The 18757-nt window shown below is 40.4% G+C and overlaps 1 protein-coding gene across 6 annotated transcripts in view; it reads right to left on the reverse strand.

Annotated features, from left to right (window-relative positions):
- The window catches only part of LOC140211611 (transient receptor potential cation channel subfamily M member 6-like), a 177080-nt gene that overhangs the window by 39743 nt on the left and 118580 nt on the right, over nucleotides 1-18757 (reverse strand). For 5 of the 6 annotated variants that reach the window (XM_072281519.1, XM_072281520.1, XM_072281518.1 and 2 more), the window contains 8 exons: nucleotides 18429-18561; nucleotides 15070-16214; nucleotides 7405-7505; nucleotides 5004-5100; nucleotides 3492-3589; nucleotides 2145-2200; nucleotides 1498-1520; nucleotides 533-583 (listed from right to left, as the gene is read on the reverse strand). In XM_072281519.1, the coding sequence (XP_072137620.1) occupies nucleotides 533-583; nucleotides 1498-1520; nucleotides 2145-2200; nucleotides 3492-3589; nucleotides 5004-5100; nucleotides 7405-7505; nucleotides 15070-16214; nucleotides 18429-18561 (1704 nt within the window). The remainder of the gene's footprint in view (nucleotides 1-532; nucleotides 584-1497; nucleotides 1521-2144; nucleotides 2201-3491; nucleotides 3590-5003; nucleotides 5101-7404; nucleotides 7506-15069; nucleotides 16215-18428; nucleotides 18562-18757) is intronic. The other variant, XM_072281523.1, reaches the window with a different exon arrangement.

Below are 18757 nucleotides of genomic sequence, written 5' to 3' on the forward strand. Positions count from 1 at the left end.
CTGGAGCTGCTGGCCCAGGAATTCTCTGGCACCTGGTGAAACACACATCAGGGTAACAAATATTATGTCAAGGTCACGGTAAAATTTGTGCACGAGGCCCACAGCACCATGCATCTTTAAATAAACATGAATGCACTCAGCAACCCTTCCTCTGAACATTCTACCATTGCAGTGTGAGTGCAGTCAAACAATAGGATTGTGTGTTCAGTTCAAGGAGTAAAGAGGGTGGTAGGGGGCAGGAAGAGGCCTAGGGGATGGGGAGAGAAGAATGGGACCACAGTCATTGGTGGAGAGAATGTAGGCGGGTGTCAGAAAATAGTGTTGGAGGGGAAAAATCACAACCAACAGCAATGGTGCAGTCATCAGTTAGTTAACACAGCATGAAAGTACACAAGATATTTGACTAGCATTAAGTATTAGCTACCATGTAATTTAATATATTAATTGACAACTTTAAGCAAAGTAAACAATAATAATATTAGTTGGTGAACTAATAATTTGTGATTGTAGGAACTGTTTACCTTTTACTTACCAGAGTAATGATAGTTCAGATTATGTGATGTTTTAAATGAGGTACCATATCCTGAAACAAAATATATGTTGGTTATTAATAAACATTAAGATTAGAATATTTTCTTGAAGATTCTTCTTAAACTGAAATTACATGTAGTTTTTTAAATATTATCCCTTTCATCGGTTGATTCCACTTGCCTTCGTTACTACTGATTGACAAACTGGTCACACATTTCTTCTACAGAGGGGGAAAAGTGAATAAACGTGCTGCACATAAGTCCCAAATCCAGAAGTGACCAGGGAATCTGGACGAACTCCGGCAGAATCCTGGATTCAGCCACATGCACCACCTGGTCCGTGGCTCCCAGCACTGAGGGCATTTTTATGAGGTTGGGTAAGGGTGGAGATTGCTGTGAAGATGAGGAGGGAAAATCCTAGTAATAAATAGAGTGGAGGGAAGAAATTCTAGCTCTAATTGTAAAGTCTGGGAAAAAATTGCCTTTTCTTGGAGAAGTATAAAAGAACATTCCTGCATAGCTTGAAATGAGTTAATAAAGGTGATTGCATCTGGAACTATGAAAATCATACTGATTTGAAAAAGAATTAAGTGAAAAAGCATTGAAATTATTCTTTGCTTTCTAAAAGAAATAGGTAGAAGACTTCAAATGCATGTTGTTTTATTCAATCTCACTGTATAAAATATTCCCAAAATAGTACAGTATATAGTGGGACCAATGCAGTGAAGCTAACTGTTGTTCAGTGAGGCAAATCAGTGTCACAAGGTCCTCATGGGCCTTATAGGAATAGAGAAGATTTATTAAATCCAATGACCAAAAACTTGATAACAGAGATTGGTTTTAAAGAGAAAAAGAGGATTAAAGAAATGGAGAGGTTTAAGAAGGAAACTCCAGAAATTGAAGACCTTGGCAGCTGAAAGTATGGCATGAGATATTTAACAGTTTTCAGATAAGAATGATTGCTTACCTTCAATAATGCATGAACTTGACCTGTAGTGGGCGGATGTAACAAGGCATAGTGAAGCTATATTAACAACTTAACATCCAAGTATCTCACAGAAAGATAATCTTTACAAGAGTTCTTCACAGATTGAAGGAAAGTCCTTCTTTGAATACTTTCAAGTATTGTTTCACCACACATTTCAAAATATTAAAATTAACATCCAACTACCACATCTGGTGAAAATGAGTACACTATCACATTCTAGGTTAGAAAATATTATCCTGATATAAACTACATTATTAGAAACCAGGTATTTCCAGTATCATAGACAAGGAAATCCCTCCAAGAAGCTCTCTCTTTTTTGCTCACTGAAATAGATTTTCCACCACACCACCAGCAAAGCATTGTCAGCAAAGTGGGAGCAGTTCTAAGGAAATTCTAACCCATTGTTTTGACAGGGCACTAGGGGTAACTAGAGTACAGCGGCTCTTAACATACTGTGGATTGCTAATAGTGTGCATGTGTGTGAATTGGCATAAATTGCAACAGCTGCAATTTCAGAACCTTCCAGAGGCCGAATTAATCAAAGAAACTTTACTCCTACCTTATCAATAAGAAGTTGGCACATGAAAGTGGACAAATGTGAAGTAGAAAATCACTGAAATACTTACGAGGATTTTCTACTTAACTTACTCCTACTCAGCCAAAACGATCCTTCAGCCAAGTCCTTAAACAATGAGAAATATTACATTGAATCAGTTTCATACATTACAGATTTTTTTTTAATTTTGTCATTTGTCAAAAGTTGCCACAGATACATCACTTTACATAGCACTAAACACAAGCAATCCACAAAGCAGCATAGGATTGAAAGATGACAAGATTTAGAAAAGGTTGGATTTGTTTCTATCAATAACTGTTGAAAAAATTGTAAATTGTAATAAAGTTGAGAATGCAAATTCATCAACATATAAGGAATGAATTATTCACTCTGAATGTTGAATACTTTATGTTAAATTACTTTGTGTGCGCACTTCCAAAGGCATCAATTAATTATAGCAGTTGGCTTCCTTTCCCTTCTGATGCATATCCCATGCTCCTTTTCTCTCAAATTGTAGGTAATCGTTTGCAATGTTTGATCTTTTTGCAAGGCCTCTAAAGATTGTGGACTGAGTACTATGGCCTTTCCAGTAAATCATACTATGCAACTCCAGTCAAATGCCTGGACAAGCCAGGGACCACAGTGAAGCTCTGGATTGTGCTGCAAAGTTCCACACGGCTGTGTTTATCAACATTCAAAAGAAGCTTAAACGGTGTCATTTGAATCCAGAAATCTCTCTACCTGACAAAGTGGTAGGTACACCACCATGGAGAAATGGCAGCGGCTCTGTTAATCATGTTATCAATCATGACAACAGCACTGTTGATACATCACTGCCTTTCTATGCCATCCTTTGCTATTCTTTGAAGCCAACTATCAAGACCAATCATGCTGAGAAATTGCATTCAAAATCTGTGCCTTCATACTCCAACGTTCCTTGGAGTCTCTCTACAATCTTCTCCATTGAAGGCCACCACTGAAGGTCACCAGACCCACTATGCAGTGGCCATTTGGGTAACACTGCAGAGGATCACTGTGACAGGCAAAATGAAGACAGCACAAGGCTTCTTAGGGGAAAAGACAGGAGTCATTGCTTGACATTTAAATATTCCTTAGCATTTAGCAGATATTGTTTCCTGATCTAGTACCATAAAATGTATTTTTTCCCTTCCAGGTTAGCATTTAGGTTGAAAAATAAGACAAATGTACTTCATTTTCTTTAGATGTGTTTTTTAAACCCTTACAAAAAAAAAGGTGAGAGATGGATAAACTACACACTTCAAAAAGGATATTTCAGTAATGCTATTTGTGCAACAAAAACTAATTTTAATGCAATTGTTTGAGGAAGGTTCAAATCTAATTGTCCATGTTAATCTAAAGTTCTATTACTGTATAAACATTCACAGGAATGCATCACCTCAAATGAGCTCCTCAGGACTCCATGGTATGACTTTGATAATGTGCTGGTTTCCTGATTGTGAACATTTTCATTTAAACAACTGTCTGCCTCATGACCTGTTAAAGTAAAGAACAAGCAGCAAGAATTTCTGTACTGTAGATCTTCATACAGAATGACATTGCATCTTACTGGACCAAAGTTTTGTGCTATGTCCAAAGTGATGGAACAAATTACACTACTTTTCATTATGCATGAAGTTGAAGGCCACTGAGCTGTGATAAAAGGATTTGATCAGGATCGTAACTGAGGTTAAAATTACGTACCAATTCTCAGCTTACAGAATTGATAACATTGTGCCAGAGTTTCCTCACTCCTAATTCTCTTCCACCTTCCAAACAATCAAACAAACAAGCAAATCTCTACAGATACATGCCACCGATTGATAAACATTCTATATACTGTAGAGTAGACACTGACAAACTGAACTTATCTGTAAGATAACTTGTCTGGAAGGCTTTTTCCCCCAAATTGATTTCAATCAAAAAGTACATCAATCCCAATAAATATAAAAGAAAGCTTAAATAACCCAGAAGAGAACCCCTACATTTAGTGCAAAAGTGGGAGATAATTTCAAGTTGAAAACTGAATGCCTGAAGTGGACTTGATTCTGTGATATGCTTAAACCCTAATAGAGAAAGTTTCAATTGCACCTAGGGTCTGTTGATGGTGCAAAGGAATGGCTGCAGTGCTCCAAAACTAAACTGGTGGGACACAACTGGACTCGAGGGAACTGATGAGGGATTCTCTTGCGGAGGCATTTTCACATCATTTCAGTACTTTTATAGTTATTTAATTCTCATATTCCACTTTCCAACTTTAACATTTGAAAATATTAAAAGACAGCAAAATAACTCTTTAATAAAACTAACTGTCCTTCCCCTTTGACTGCTAACCCTCTAAAATCTCTGATCTTACATTAGATCGCACACTATGCTGAGGAATCTCACCAGGCAATAACTCTAGGACATCTTGCCCATGAGTAAAAGGCCTGACATACTGACTTGTAAATTGTAAAAGCACTAGCATTTCTGCTTAGATCTGCCAATGAAATCCACCCCAATGATTAGTTTACACCTAGATTTTTCTCTTAAGTACAAGTGATGTGTAAAGAAACATACCGATCTGGTTGATCGTGTAAACTATATAACCATATAACAATTACAGCACGGAAACAGGTCATCTCGGCCCTTCTAGTCCATGCCAAACTCTTATCCTATCCTAGTCCTACCGACCTGCACTCAGCCCATAACCCTCCATTCCTTTCCTGTCCATATATCTATCCAATTTAACTTTAAACGACAACATAGAACCTGCCTTAACCACTTCTGCTGGAAGCTCATTCCACACAGCTACCACCCTCTGAGTAAAGAAGTTCCCCCTCATGTTACCCCTAAACTTTTGTCCGCTAATTCTCAACCCATGTCCTCTTGTTTGAATCTTCCTCACTCTCTGTTAACCAGTTTTTGTTACCTTCTTTCTCTTCCACATTCTCCTCGCTTCCAATTTGCTGTTGGTCTTGTTGATCAGTATCTGAGCTCTTCTGAGAGCACCCATCCACTGTGATGACCTGCATCAAACCACATTGAGCACTTTATTCTGAGGAGAATACGCAGGAAGCTCAAATCATGGTGAAACATTCAACACCCAAATCCTTCAGTTGCTATGGTGCCTCCAACTCACAGGCTGTACTGGAGAACTGAAATAGCTTCCAGCCAGTAGAGGAGTAAAAGGTTATTTTATTTATCCCATTTCAGAGTTCTTAAAAACTGAGAATATCAATGCTTTTTAAACAATAAAAGACAAAGTCAATTGACCCAGAAAGATTGTAATTAACTGAAGAGTTCTGTCTGGAATCCATTTTATGTAAGTAAGCAGATTAGCTGTTAATATGAAATGAATTTTCAAACAATGGGAGTGTCTGGAATCATAGGGCACAGCCTAAGAATAGAAGGCCCTCCTTTTAGAACAGGGATGAGGCTGAATTTCCAAAGGATGGTTAATCTGTGGAATTCATTGCCACAGACAGCTGTGGAGGCCAGGTCATTGGGTATATTTAAAACGGAGGTTGTTAAATTCTGGATTAGTAAGGGCATCAAAGATTACGGGGAACAGGCAGGAGAGTGGGTTTTAGAGGGAAGATTAATCAATTAAGATCAAATGGCACAGCAGGCTCAATGGGCTGAATGGACTAATTCTGCTCCTTTGTATCATAATTTTACATAGCCTAGGTAAGGAATAAGGTAAAATGTGAATATGAAATAATGTGGTTCTGAGACTATCCAGTGCTCTAGGGTTATTTATGATAATAAAGGAATATTTTGCACTTCTCAATAAATTGAAATTTTAAAAAAATTACACAAGTCTGCTTTAATAGTTTTTCAAGTATTAATCAAAGTATTGATGTCATTTATTGCTAACAAATCTCAATCTGACAGAAAATATGACAAAAGCTTAAAGATTCAGCCTCACTAGGGAATTGAAACAATGACAAATCTATCAAAGCAAGAGGTTTAGCACCATGACCTGACTGATTGAGATTACCAGCGAATTACGTGAGCAGAAGTTGCAAGGTTGCCCTTGGGGCAGGTGGCAGTGAATGGAACAGGATATTGGCGTACACAGTAGAATCAGAATTAAATTTATCACTGACGTACGACATGAAATTTGTTGTTTTTGAGAGGGTGGCACGGTGCAAAGATAACGAAATTTATACATTACAGAAATAAATAAGTAGTTCAAAAAATGGAATAAGAGAGTAGTGTTCATGAGTTCATGGGTGACTCAGAGATCTGATGACTGGAGGGGAAGAAGCTGAATCATTGAGTGTGGGCCTGTATACCTCTACCCTGATAGATCTAATGAGAAGAAGGCATGTCTCAATTTGTGGGGGTCCTTAATAACGGAAGCTGCTTTCTTGAGGCACTGCCTCTTGAATTTGTCCTCATATGAGAGGAGAGTTTGCTCATGATGGCGCTGGTTGAGACTAAGCTCCCCTGCAGCCTCTTGAGATCCTGTACACAGGAGCCCCCCACCCCCATACCACAGGGTGATACAACCAGACAGAATGCTTTCCACCATGCATCTACAGAAATTGGAAAGTGCCCTCGGTGATAAACTAAACCTCTTCAAACTCCCAATAAAGCTTCTACCATGCCCCTTTTGTGATTGCTCCAATGTGCTAGGCCCTGGATAGATGCTCTGAAATGCTGATGGCCAGGAACTTGATTCTTCTCACACCTTGCATTCCGAAACCTGAGTGGGAACATGTATGCTCTCTCGGTTTCCCCAACCTGACGTCCACAGACAATTTCTTGGTCTTGCTGACATTGAGTGTGAGGTCGTTGTTGTGACACCATTCAACTAGCCGATCTATCTCACTCTTGTAAGCCTACTCGTCACCATCAGAGATTCTACCAACAACAGTTACTTGCAAATGTATAGATGATGTTTGAACTATGCTTACTCACTAGTCATGAGTGCAGTGAGAGTACTGTAGTGAACACGGCACACATTAAAGAGTTATTTCTGTGTTGATAGTCAGCAAGGAGATTTCATTATCAATCTGCACTGACTGGTCCCCCAAGAAGGAAGTCAGGGATCCAACTGCAGAGGGAGTTACATTACAGCTGAATACAATAATATTAACATGATTTGTAACAAGGTTACCCAACTTACGTACTTACTTTTAGTAAGGGGATGTTGGTTTATTGTGTGAAGAGACTAATTGAAGAGCTATGATAATACAAACTTCAGAAGAAAAGCGTACCAGAACACGTTGCTGCAAGTCTACTGTATACATATGAAAGTCCTATTCTGTATACACAGCACTATTATTCCAATTGTCACTAGGTGTGTTTCCTCTCTTACTCACCGGTACCTGCGGATTTGGCTGTTTTTTCTGTTCTCTGGATGATGCTTTCTTGCCATTTTGTGACATCATTGAGTGGTAAAGATGTGATGATTTTGTAGAGGCTGAAGTTGAGAAAAAAATCCTGAAGTTAAAAATATACATGGTAGAATGCAAATATGAGATGACTTTTCATTTTTGGCAGATTATATGACTCATAGCAAATGAGAGATCTGAAAATCAGATAACAACATTGCAGTGGGCAATAGGAATTCCTGCATAACATCAACTGACAGGAGGCAGATGTCATTCATCAGTTTGACAAAGAGATCAATTCAGTGAATACAGGTGGCAATGCAAAGATTACAGAACAATACAATCACTTGCCTTACAAAGGCAAAACCAGACAGAGTTTATTTTAAACCTCAAGAATTAAAGTTAGAGGAGATAAAACATTTCATGATTGCAGTGTGTGGCCCAAAACCCAACGCAGCAGTCCTGATGAAGGAACTCGGCCCGAAATGTCGACTGTACTTTTGTCGATAGACACTGCCTGGCCTGCTGAGTTCCTCCAACATTTTGTGTGTGTTGCTTGGATTTCCAGCATCTGCAGGTTTTCTCGTTTGTGCAACAGGAATTGCTGCTCTTTCGATACTTTTCATTAGATGGTTGGTTAAGTAGTTTCATGTTTTAGCTCAACTGCCTCGATGATGGGCCTTTATTAAGGGCACATTCAATCATCAGTTTTGTTGGAATCACACAAAGCTTGTTTAAAAGCTGTTTATCAGCATTTTCCAGATTTTCTATATGCATTTGTCTATTGTCATGCCAACTTTTGTGTCCACTTCCAATTAGTACACCATATCACTGGTGGAATGGTGGTTGTCCATTGCATCTGATGATGACAGGAAACCTGTGCAGGAGAGTTTCTAAAGTGGAAAAGCCACTGAGACAGTTCCTCTCTCTTGACCTCCGAAATCCGGGTCCAGTGGTACGAATAGTTGTCACAACTGGGGCTTTCATTCGTTGCAGTGGATGACCGCAATGTCTTCTGTACCTCGCCGTGCCCGTCGCTCTCCATGAAGATTGTAAAACTGCCTTCCTGGCCATTGCATCTCACTGTAGATCTTACCTGCCAAGTTCACCAGAGCTGGCTTCGCAAGCTAGGGCAGGCATGTCCCTATCTTACCAGGGTATGAAGCTAGCTGGTTACCCTCAACTTGGTTTACCCCACCTGTCATAGAAATATACGGCATTGTGACTGCTGTCACATGCAAACAGCTACTTGGAGCTGCAGGTGAGAGCTGAGTATCCAGTGGGGACCAAAAGTAAGTGAGCTGCTCAACAAGCCCTTTCACCAGAGGTGTTACCCCTCCCTGAACGCCTCATACACCAACAGAATATTGCATAGTAATTATACACAACACTTAGTAAATTGCTTCTTAAGTAATCTGGGAATATTGTATATTTTTTCCTCAGAAGCGTGCATGAATCCTAAACTAACCTGCGTATCCTGCATCATTACATAAAATTACCTGTAAGTACTTGACTCTCAGTGCATTTATAGACTGAAGTTCTTAGTGACTTGGTGTTCTCTTTGGTCTTATTCCAGACCAGTCTTTAATCAACTCTCCATTTATGCTATTGACTGTTTACCTCTGGAAATGTGGACGTGACTGTATTGCTGTTAGAATAGCAAACTGATGCTACGAAGAAGGTTTAGTTTTAATTATAGACCAGTGAGCCTTACACCCACTGTGGTGGGAAAGCTGTTGGAAAAGATTCTTAGAGATAGGACCTATGGGCATTGAGAGAATCATGGTCAGATCAGGGACAGTCAGCATGGCTTTGTGAAGGGCAGATCATGTCTAACAAGCCTGATAGAGTTCTTTGAGAAGGTGTCCAGGCATATAGATGAGGGTAGTGCAATGGATGTGATCTATATGGATTTTAGTAAGGCATCTGACAAGGTTCCACACGGTAGGCTTATTCAGAAAGTCAGAAGGCATGAGATCCAGGGAAATTTGGCCGGGTGGATTCAGAATTGGCTTGCCTGCAGAAGGCAGAGGGTCGTGGTGGAGGGAGTACATTCAGATTGGAGGATTGTGACTACTGGTGTCCCTTAAGGATCTGTTCTGGGACCTCTACTTTTCGTGATTTTTATTAACGACCTGGATGTGGGGGTAGAAGGGTGGGTTGGCAAGTTTGCAGACAACACAAAGGTTGGTGGTGTAGTAGGTTGTGTAGAGGATTGTCGAAGATTGCAGAGAGACATTGATAGGATGCAGAGGTGGGCTGAGAAGTGGCAGATGAAGTTCAACCCGGAGAAGTGTGAGGTGGTACACTTTAGAAGGACAAACTGCAAGGCAGAGTACAAAGTAAATGGCAGGATGCTTGGTAGTGTGGAGGAGCAGAGGGATCTGGAGGTACATGTCCACAGATCCCTGAAAGTTGCCTCACAGGTAGATAGGATAGTTAAGAAAGCTTATGGGGTGTTAGCTTTCATAAGTTGAGGGATAGAGTTTCAGAGTCGCGATGTAATGATGCAGCTGTATAAAACTCTGGTTAGGCCACACTTGGAGTACTGTGTCCAGTTCTGGTCGCCTCACTATAGGAAGGATGTGGAAGCATTGGAAAGGGTACAGAGCAGATTTACCAGGATTCTGCCTGGTTTAGAGAGTATGCATTATGATCAGAGATTAAGGGAGCTAGGGCTTTACTCTTTGGAGAGGAGACATGATAGAGGTATACAAGATAATAAGAGGAATAGATAGAGTGGATAGTCAGCGCCTCTTCCCCAGGGCACCACTGCTCAATACAAGAGGACATGGCTTTAAGGTAAGGGATGGGAAGTTCAAGGGGGATATTAGAGGAAGGTTTTTTACTCAGAGAGTGGTTGGTGCTTGGAATGTACTGCCTGAGTCAGTGGTGGAGGCAGATACACTCGTGAAGTTTAAGAGACTACTAGACAGATATATGGAGGAATTTAAGGTGGGAGGTTATATGGGAGGCAGGGTTGGAGGGTCGGCACAACATTGTGGGCCGAAGGGCCTGTAATGTGCTGTACTATTCTATGTTCTATGCTGTTCATTGGAGTTCAGCAGAATAGGAGGTGGTCTTATTGAAGCGTATATTTTTCTAAGTCTTCTTAAACTGGTTGCAGGGAGGATATTTCTCCTGACTGACACAGACTAGAAGGACCGAGATGGTGTATTTCCGTGCTGTAATTGTTATATGGTTATATGAAGGATCTCAAGCTTAGAGTCACATTCACAGGATACACAACCAGAATTTTAAGACAAAGATAAGGAGACTTTCTTAATTCATAGGATAGTGAGTCTGCTGGATTCTTTACCATAAAAAGCTGTGGAAGACAAGTCATTGAATCCTGCAACTTGGCCATAAAATGGGACTGAAGGCAGCAACAGCTCTGCTAGAAGTTGTCAGAGTTAGTTTTATTTTTAGCCTTTAGTTCTTTCCAGGCATCCTTCTTCACTTGTGTTCTGGTCTGACTCCTCATGTTGGACATATTTGAGTCTACATGAAAGTTACCTCTTTTATTGCGTAGTACCAGATTCAGAATGGCCTCTTCTCTAGTTGGCCTGTTTACGTATTGCGTCAAGAATCCCCCTGGATACATCTAACAAATTCTGCTCCATCTCAATCTTTTGAACTAAGGAGTGGACAATCAGCATAAGGGGAATTGAAGTCACCCGTGACAACAACCCTGTTATTTATGCACCCTAGGTATGACTGCTTTCTCTTAGCTCCTATCCTCTGCTCATTCTTCTGAATGAGCCGTAGATCATCCACCTGCAGGTCCATTTCCCAGACACGGTCTGTAAGGAACTGTACCCACAGTTTGCAGCTCCAGTTCCCGAACATGGTTTGCAGCTCAATTTCCCAAACACAGTCTGTAAGGAATTGTACCCACATGCAATTCTTGCAGATTTAGCAGTCAGGGATACTGGAGGTCTCCCAGATCTCCTAACAGCTTGTAACAATTACCAATTGGTATCCAATGCACATTAAAACACTCTGGATGTTTTATTCGAGTTAACATTTGATAAGACATATGAGCAGAATTAGGTCAATCAGTTCCATCAAATCTGCACTGCCATTTGACCACGGCTGTTCCATTTACCTCTCAACCCCATTCTCCTGCCTTCTGCCCATAACCTTTCACACCCTGATTTATCAAGAATCCATCAAGCTCTGCCATAAATACACCCAATGACCTGGCCTCTGCAGCTGCCCATGGCAACAAACTCCACAGATTCACTACTGTCTGGCTAAAGAAATTCCTCCTCATCTCCTTTCTAAATGGACATCCCTCTATTTTGAGGTTGTGCCCTCTTATCCTAGACTGCCCCACCATCAGAAACATCCTTTACATACCCACTATAGGCTTTTCACCATTTGAGAGGTTTCAGTGAGATCACCCCATTCTTCTAAATTCCAGAGAGTAGAGGCATAGCGCCTTCAGATGTTCCTCATACAATAAATCTTTCATTTATAAAATCATTCTCATGAACCCTCTTCAATGTCAGCACGTCCTTTCTTAGATACGGGCCCAAAAGTGCTCACAATACACCAAGTGAGGCCCCACCACTGCGTTATAAAGCCTCAGCATTACATTCTTGTTTTTCTATTCTAGTCTACTTGAAATTAATGCTAACATTGCATTTACCTTCCTCACCACTGACTCAACCTGCAAGTTAACCTTTAGGGAATCCAGCACAAGGACTCCCAAGCCCCATTGTACCTTAGATTTTTGAATCCAACCCCCACCCTCCTGTTTAGAAAATAGTCTGTGCCTTTATTCCTTCTACCAAAGTGCATGACCATACATTTCCCGACACTATATTCCATCGGATACTTCTTTTCCCATTCTCCCAATCTGCCTAAGTCTTCCTGCTGCCTCCCTGCTTCCTCAACATTACCTCCCCTCCACCTATCTTCATACTGTTCGCAAACTCGGCTGCAAAGACATCCATTCCGTCATCCAAATCACAGACAAAAAACATAAAAAGGGTCCCAACACTGACCCTTGCGGAACACCACCAATCACCGGCAGCTAATCAGAAAAGGCTCCTATTATTCCCACTCTTTGACTCCTGCCAATCAGCGAATCCTCTATTCATGCTAATATCTTTCCTGTAATATCATGACCTCTTATCTTGCTAAGCACCCTCATGTACAGCGCCCCCCGTCAAAGCCTTTTGAAAATCTGAGTACTCAACATCCACATATCTATCCTGCTTGTTATTTCCTCAAAGAATTCCAACAGATTTGTCAGGTAGGATTTTCCCTTAAGTAAACCATGATAACTTTGGACTATTTTACCATGTGCCTCCAAGTACCCCAAAAGCTCATCCTTAACAATTGACTCCAACATCTCCCCAATCACTGAGGTCAGGCTAGTTGGTCAATAATTTCCTTTCTTCTGCCTGCCTCCCTTCTTAAAGAATTGAGCGATATTTGCAATTTTCCAGTCCTCTGGAACCATGCCAGCATCTATTGATTCTTGAGAGAACATTACTATTGCCTCCACAATCTCTTCAGCCACCTCTTTCAGAACCCTGGGATGTAGGTCCGTCTAGTCCAGGTGACTTGTCTACCTTCAGAACTTTGATCTTCCCAAGTGCCTTCTCCTTAATAATAGCAACTGCACTCACTTCTGCCCCCTGACACTCTCAAACTTCCGGCACACCGCTAGTGTTCTCCATAGTGAAGATAGATGCAAAATACTTATTCAGTTTGTCTGCAATTTCCTTGTCTCCCATTACTATCTTTCCAGCATCATTTTCCAGTGGTCTGATACCTACTCTCTCCTCTCTTTTGCTCCTTATATATCTAAAAAACTTCTGGTATCCTCTTCGAAATCATTAGCTAGCTTACCTTCATATTTCATTTTTTCCCTCCGTATGGCTTTTTACTTGCCTTCTGTTGGTTTAATGCCTTTGAAGTTTAAAGACCCTACCACGAATGAGGCACTCCGTATTATGTGCTTTCAAATAATACAACTACACACTGCAACCCAAAGGGACACAAACAGCATCAGCCAGACCAGCTGTGTTACCAGTATTAATAACTGCATTGTTTGCTTTTGAAGAATAGTACTTTCTAAATTAGGGATGAGAATTTCTAAATTTCAAGTTTTCCAGCCTAAAAACCTCTGCTACTTCAATGCAAATATGAAATAGTGATGTTACGTACAGAGACCCCCAGGTTTGAACAGGGTCCCTTCATAACTCCAACAATTCACAAGTTAGAAATGTGGCTGCCCAGCAATATCTTTAAATAAAAACATACACAAACTGGAAGCAGTGTAAAGTTAGACCAGGACATTTATCCCAACAATTCATATTTCTCCGTAAGATACAATGATGTTGCAGTGAACCTCGTCCACAAAGCAGAAAATGCCATGGGCAAATCCATGCCTTTGATCTCCCAGATACCAGGCATAAGCCAGGCACTTGTAGCCAAGGGAAGATCTGTACTGCATAATTACAAATATTCTTCTAAAATTTATTCTCAGCAACTGGATAAACTTGCAAGGTCAGCCTTTTTTCCCCATTTGTTCCCCAGGTACCTAAGAATGATCAACAGTCAAGCAACCTGGTGTGGCAGTGACATCATTTATAGATTAAACTGGTTATAAAGAGCAGGTTTGCTTCCTTAAAAGAAGATGTGGAGAGTCTGCAGAGGGATATAGATAGGTTAAGTGATTAGGCCAAGGTCTGACAGATGGAATACAGCGTTGGCAAATGCGAGATCATCCACTTTGGAAGAAATAACAGAAGGGCAGATTATTATTTAAATGGTGAAAGATTGCAACATGTTGCTGTGCAGAGGGACTTGGGAGTGCTTGTGCATGAATCGCAAAAAGTTGGCTTGTAGGTGCAACAGGTTATTAAGAAGGCAAAAGAAGGAATATTGGCCTTCATTGCTAGATGGATAGAATTCAAGAGCAGAGGGGTTATGCTGCAACTATACAGGGTACTGGTGAGACTGCACCTGGAGTACTGTGTGCAGTTCTGGTCTCCATACTTGAGGAAGGATATACTGGCTTTGGAGGCAGTGCAGAGGAGGTTCACCAGGTTGATTCCAGAGATGAAGGGGTTAATCTATGAGGAAAGCTTGAGTCGCCTGGGACTATACTCTGGAATTCAGAAGAATGAGAGGAGATCTTATAGAAACATACAAAATTTTGAAAGGGATAGATAAGATAGAGGTAGGAAAGTTGTTTCCATTGGTAGGTGAGATTGGAACTAGGGGACATTGCCTCAAGACTCAGGGGAGAAGATTTAGGATGGAGAGGAGGAGAAACTATTTTTCCCAGAGAGTGGTGAATCTGTGGAATTCTCTGCCCAGGGAAGCAGTTGAGGCTTCCTCACTAAATATATTTAAGATACAGTTAGATAGATTTTACATAGTAAGGGAATTAAGGGTTATGGGGAAAAGGCAGGGAGATGGAGCTGAGTTTATGGACAGATCAGCCATGATCTTATTGAATGGCGGGGCAGGCTCGATGGGCCGGATGGCCTACTCCTGCTCCCAGTTCTTATGTTCTTACGTCCTTATTAAAGAAACAAATTGTAATCATGTTTGAACTTCCGGTTTTGTCTAAACTTGGTAGGAATCTCAGCAGTAGGAACATGACAAAATATAATAAAAAGAAAGAACCTTTCATTTTACTTTTCCGCCACTGATTTTCTTCCTTTTGAATCTTTAACCTGATGCTCTTCCATCGAGAGGAGTTGCGTTTCCTCAGTGGGTTTATCCAATAGGAAATACTGTGTTTGGAGAAAGATGCCAGGCTTTCTGTGCTACGCCTGTATGTTTCTGAGTCCCAGGACAAGGATCGAGCTTTTTTTGAATGAGTATGACATGATCCACCATCCCCATAATGACAATCCACATTGAGCAAAGAATGTACACAGTTTATATCTTGATTTTTTAAATTTGCACTGAAGATCCCTTCTTCACTATCTTCACTGAATGCCCAGTTGATGTAACCACCTTCACTGTCACTGCCTGGTACCAAGGAAGAATCATTAGTAACAGGAGGAGCCAGTGAACCCAATGAAAGTTTATCAGCCCTCCCAGGTGACACAGGAGTAATATCCCACCGTTTTCCATCATGATTGTCAACTTCATTGTGGTTAGGATCCATCCTTTGAAAGCTGAGCTGAACTGGGATGCTGCATGGACTATCAGCTTGCTTCTGAACAAGCAAGTTTAACTTGGTTGATGTTGGATTACATGGAAGTGACACATTAAAGCGGACTTCTGTACACTTTGGGCTTTCGAGAGGAGAGGGGATTAGGAATAATTGTTCACATTTATGAGGGGACGTGGGCTCAGATGACACAACTGACATGACTGTACCAGCTTCCAACTCTTTTTGCTTGGAAACCATTTGGTCAAAGTACACTGTCTGATCGTTATCACCATGCATTTCTGATGCAGGTGATTCAGTTATAGTGCACGGACTGAGATAGCACAAATTCTGAAGGACTGAAGGTGGATTACTGTAATAATTCTGCTTTGTTTGAACCTCAACAGAAAAATTGTCCAAGGGATTCAAATAAATGTCATTGGTGCAGCCTTGTGGCAACTTTGCAATGTCACTGTTTTCTATGTTCTTCCCCAGAAATGTTTCGTCCACTTTTAAACTATCCACAGCAGAAATCACTTTCAGAGTGTCCACAGTGAAAGCTGAGAGGTCCTGCAGGTGTCCCAGCTGACTGTCCAAAGAGTGCAACGACTCCTTGACAAAATGCACTTTCTCATTTACTTCCTTCAAGTTCATTGCCATTTCTTCCACTCTAGAAAACAAAAGGCACGTTTTAGTTTCCACGAGTTTACTGCGCGATCTGAAGCAGCCAGGAAGAACATCTACCTGGAATTCTTTGGAACATTGTACCATACTAAAGTTACTAAGTAAATTTAAAAATTCTGTTGCTGAGCCAAATCAAGCACAACTCTTGACAGCGATTATCCATCCAATGGCTGGGCTTTTTCTGCCATGCTCCAGTCAGAAAAGTAACATGGATTTGGCAAGTCTATAGGCAAAACTGGTAAGTTAATTAGCTTCAGATTAAAAAATAAAGATTAGCTTTGTCATGTACATTGAAACATACAGTTAAAAGCACTGTTTCCATCAATGACCAACATAGTCCGGGGATTGTGCTAAGTGTCACCACGTTTCTGGCACCAACATAAGATGCCTACAATTCACTTACCCTGAACATACATCTTTGGAAAGTGGAAGGAAAGCAGAGCACACAAAGGAAACCCACACAGTCATGGATTTTAGTTATTTTGGATCTTAATTAGTACAGATCTGCACTACAAATTCATGCCCATGGAAGTTGCCAGCCCTAAGAGTTTCAACCTGTAAATACAAAATTCACAACCTTCTCTGGCATTGCTTCATCATGACAGAGTGCACCAGATGAGCCAGGGATTATACCAAGGCACAAGTAGGATTCTCAGACGTAAAACATTAACTCAGTTTCCTTGTTCATGGATAGTGCTTCACTAGTGAACAATTCCAGCACTTCCTGCTTATCAGATATACAGAATCTAACCTTGAGACTTGTTTCATAACCAGAATGCTAGAGGCGGCATCTGCAACTTACATGGCATTAATGGAACTGGTGCAAGGCAGTTAAGGCCCTGTTTGGGTAAACCTGTACCCCAAAGCTTCAGAGTGGTCAAGCTGACCTCAAAAGAAGCGCAATTAAATCAGGCCAAACACCTTTGTCAGCCCTTGGGCAAAAAAAGACCTTCTGAGGTCTAGGGAATACAAACACAAAAGAAAGCACTTTCACTGAATATGAAACACATAACAGTAAAGACTTTTCACAAGGCTTGAAAATAGGCATCTGGTTCATGTGCTACTACTTGAAATGCTGGCATTATTCACCCAGGAACTATGAAACAATAATCCAAACACCTCCACACTACTACCCAGTTTGATAATATAATTTCCCATAATATCTATACAGTGAAAATGCTTTCCTCTTTTTTCTGAGATGTAGGACAGTGTGATACTCAGGCACTCCACGCTGCCCTTGCTCTTCCGTGTACTAGGGATCATGGGAATGGGAAGCGGTGCCTCAGAAGCCATGGTGGGTTGCTGTTTGGAATTTAGGAGATGGTCCACTCTGCAGATAGGTGGAATTCAAGGTGGAAAGACTGGATATTGATGGTGATGGATGAAGTACAAGTCAAGTCAAACTGATTGCTTTGTCCTGGTGAGCTATGAGCACATTGTTGGAACAGCACTCATCAAAGCAAGTGGAGAATATGGTACCACATCCATGAATGGGTTTACTGTAAGCTTGTCCTGAGCAGCACAAGGTCTCTACCCTGCTCCTAGAACCACAGTACAAAATTTGAATGAATTGATAATCTAGATATCTAGATTACTGTTTAAGTAACCTATCCCCTGCTATGCTATTTTCTCTTAGTTTTCAAAAATATTTTTCAAAACGTTTGCCAACCAAAGTATGTTAGAATTGTTCCAATAATGTAATTTAAATTTCTGTTTAAAATTCTGTGGTAACCTTGTCCACAAATAATCATAAAACTAATAACGAGGACAGGGTAGTTGGATGCCCAGGTCTATTTTACCAAGCTGAAACTATGATATAAATTTATTATTGCAATTAGTTAGCACATTGTTATTTTAGATTTAAACCATGTGTTTAATCTAGCCCAGACTGATTGATAAAGGCATTCTGTCTTCAATATATAGTGTCAATATATTTCACTGTAAATATAAACTCAAGGCTCATAAAAATCAATCACACAAAATCTGATGAAAGTAAGTGTCATATTGGTGCAGTAAGGAAAAGGAAGAAAATGCATTTCAGGACTAGATTTGAGTGAGGCCCACATTGCAGTCAAGTATGATCCAGAAGTGCTTGCTGCTGACACTGGGTGATAAATAGTCTCAGCATAGACATTCCTCACTTTAATGAGCAGAAAGCTTATGGTTAATACAATAAATCAAGCAACTGCTGAAGATATACCTTTCGGTTGTTACTCTAATTCTTTCATTGTCACTCGAATGAAGATGCTCATTTTTCTCATGGAAGTATTTCTCAACACATAGCTCCTCAAAGTCATGCAGTTTTTTCAACTCCTCCTTACTCAGGTACAACTCTATTCAAAACAAAATCATAGTTTACCACTTAAATATTCAGCAATGAATAAGTGCATCAGATTTTTAAAATTAATTATTCACTGAATGTCAAAAAAATCACAAATGCTGAAGATTTGAAATAATAAAAAAAGAAAGAAAATGCTTTTTTTTTAAATCATTTTCCTTGTTGGCTTCCTACAGCATGGATCTCATGAT

The sequence above is a fragment of the Mobula birostris genome, chromosome 17 (assembly GCF_030028105.1).
Source record: "Mobula birostris isolate sMobBir1 chromosome 17, sMobBir1.hap1, whole genome shotgun sequence".
NCBI classification, from domain to species: Eukaryota; Metazoa; Chordata; class Chondrichthyes; order Myliobatiformes; family Myliobatidae; genus Mobula; species Mobula birostris.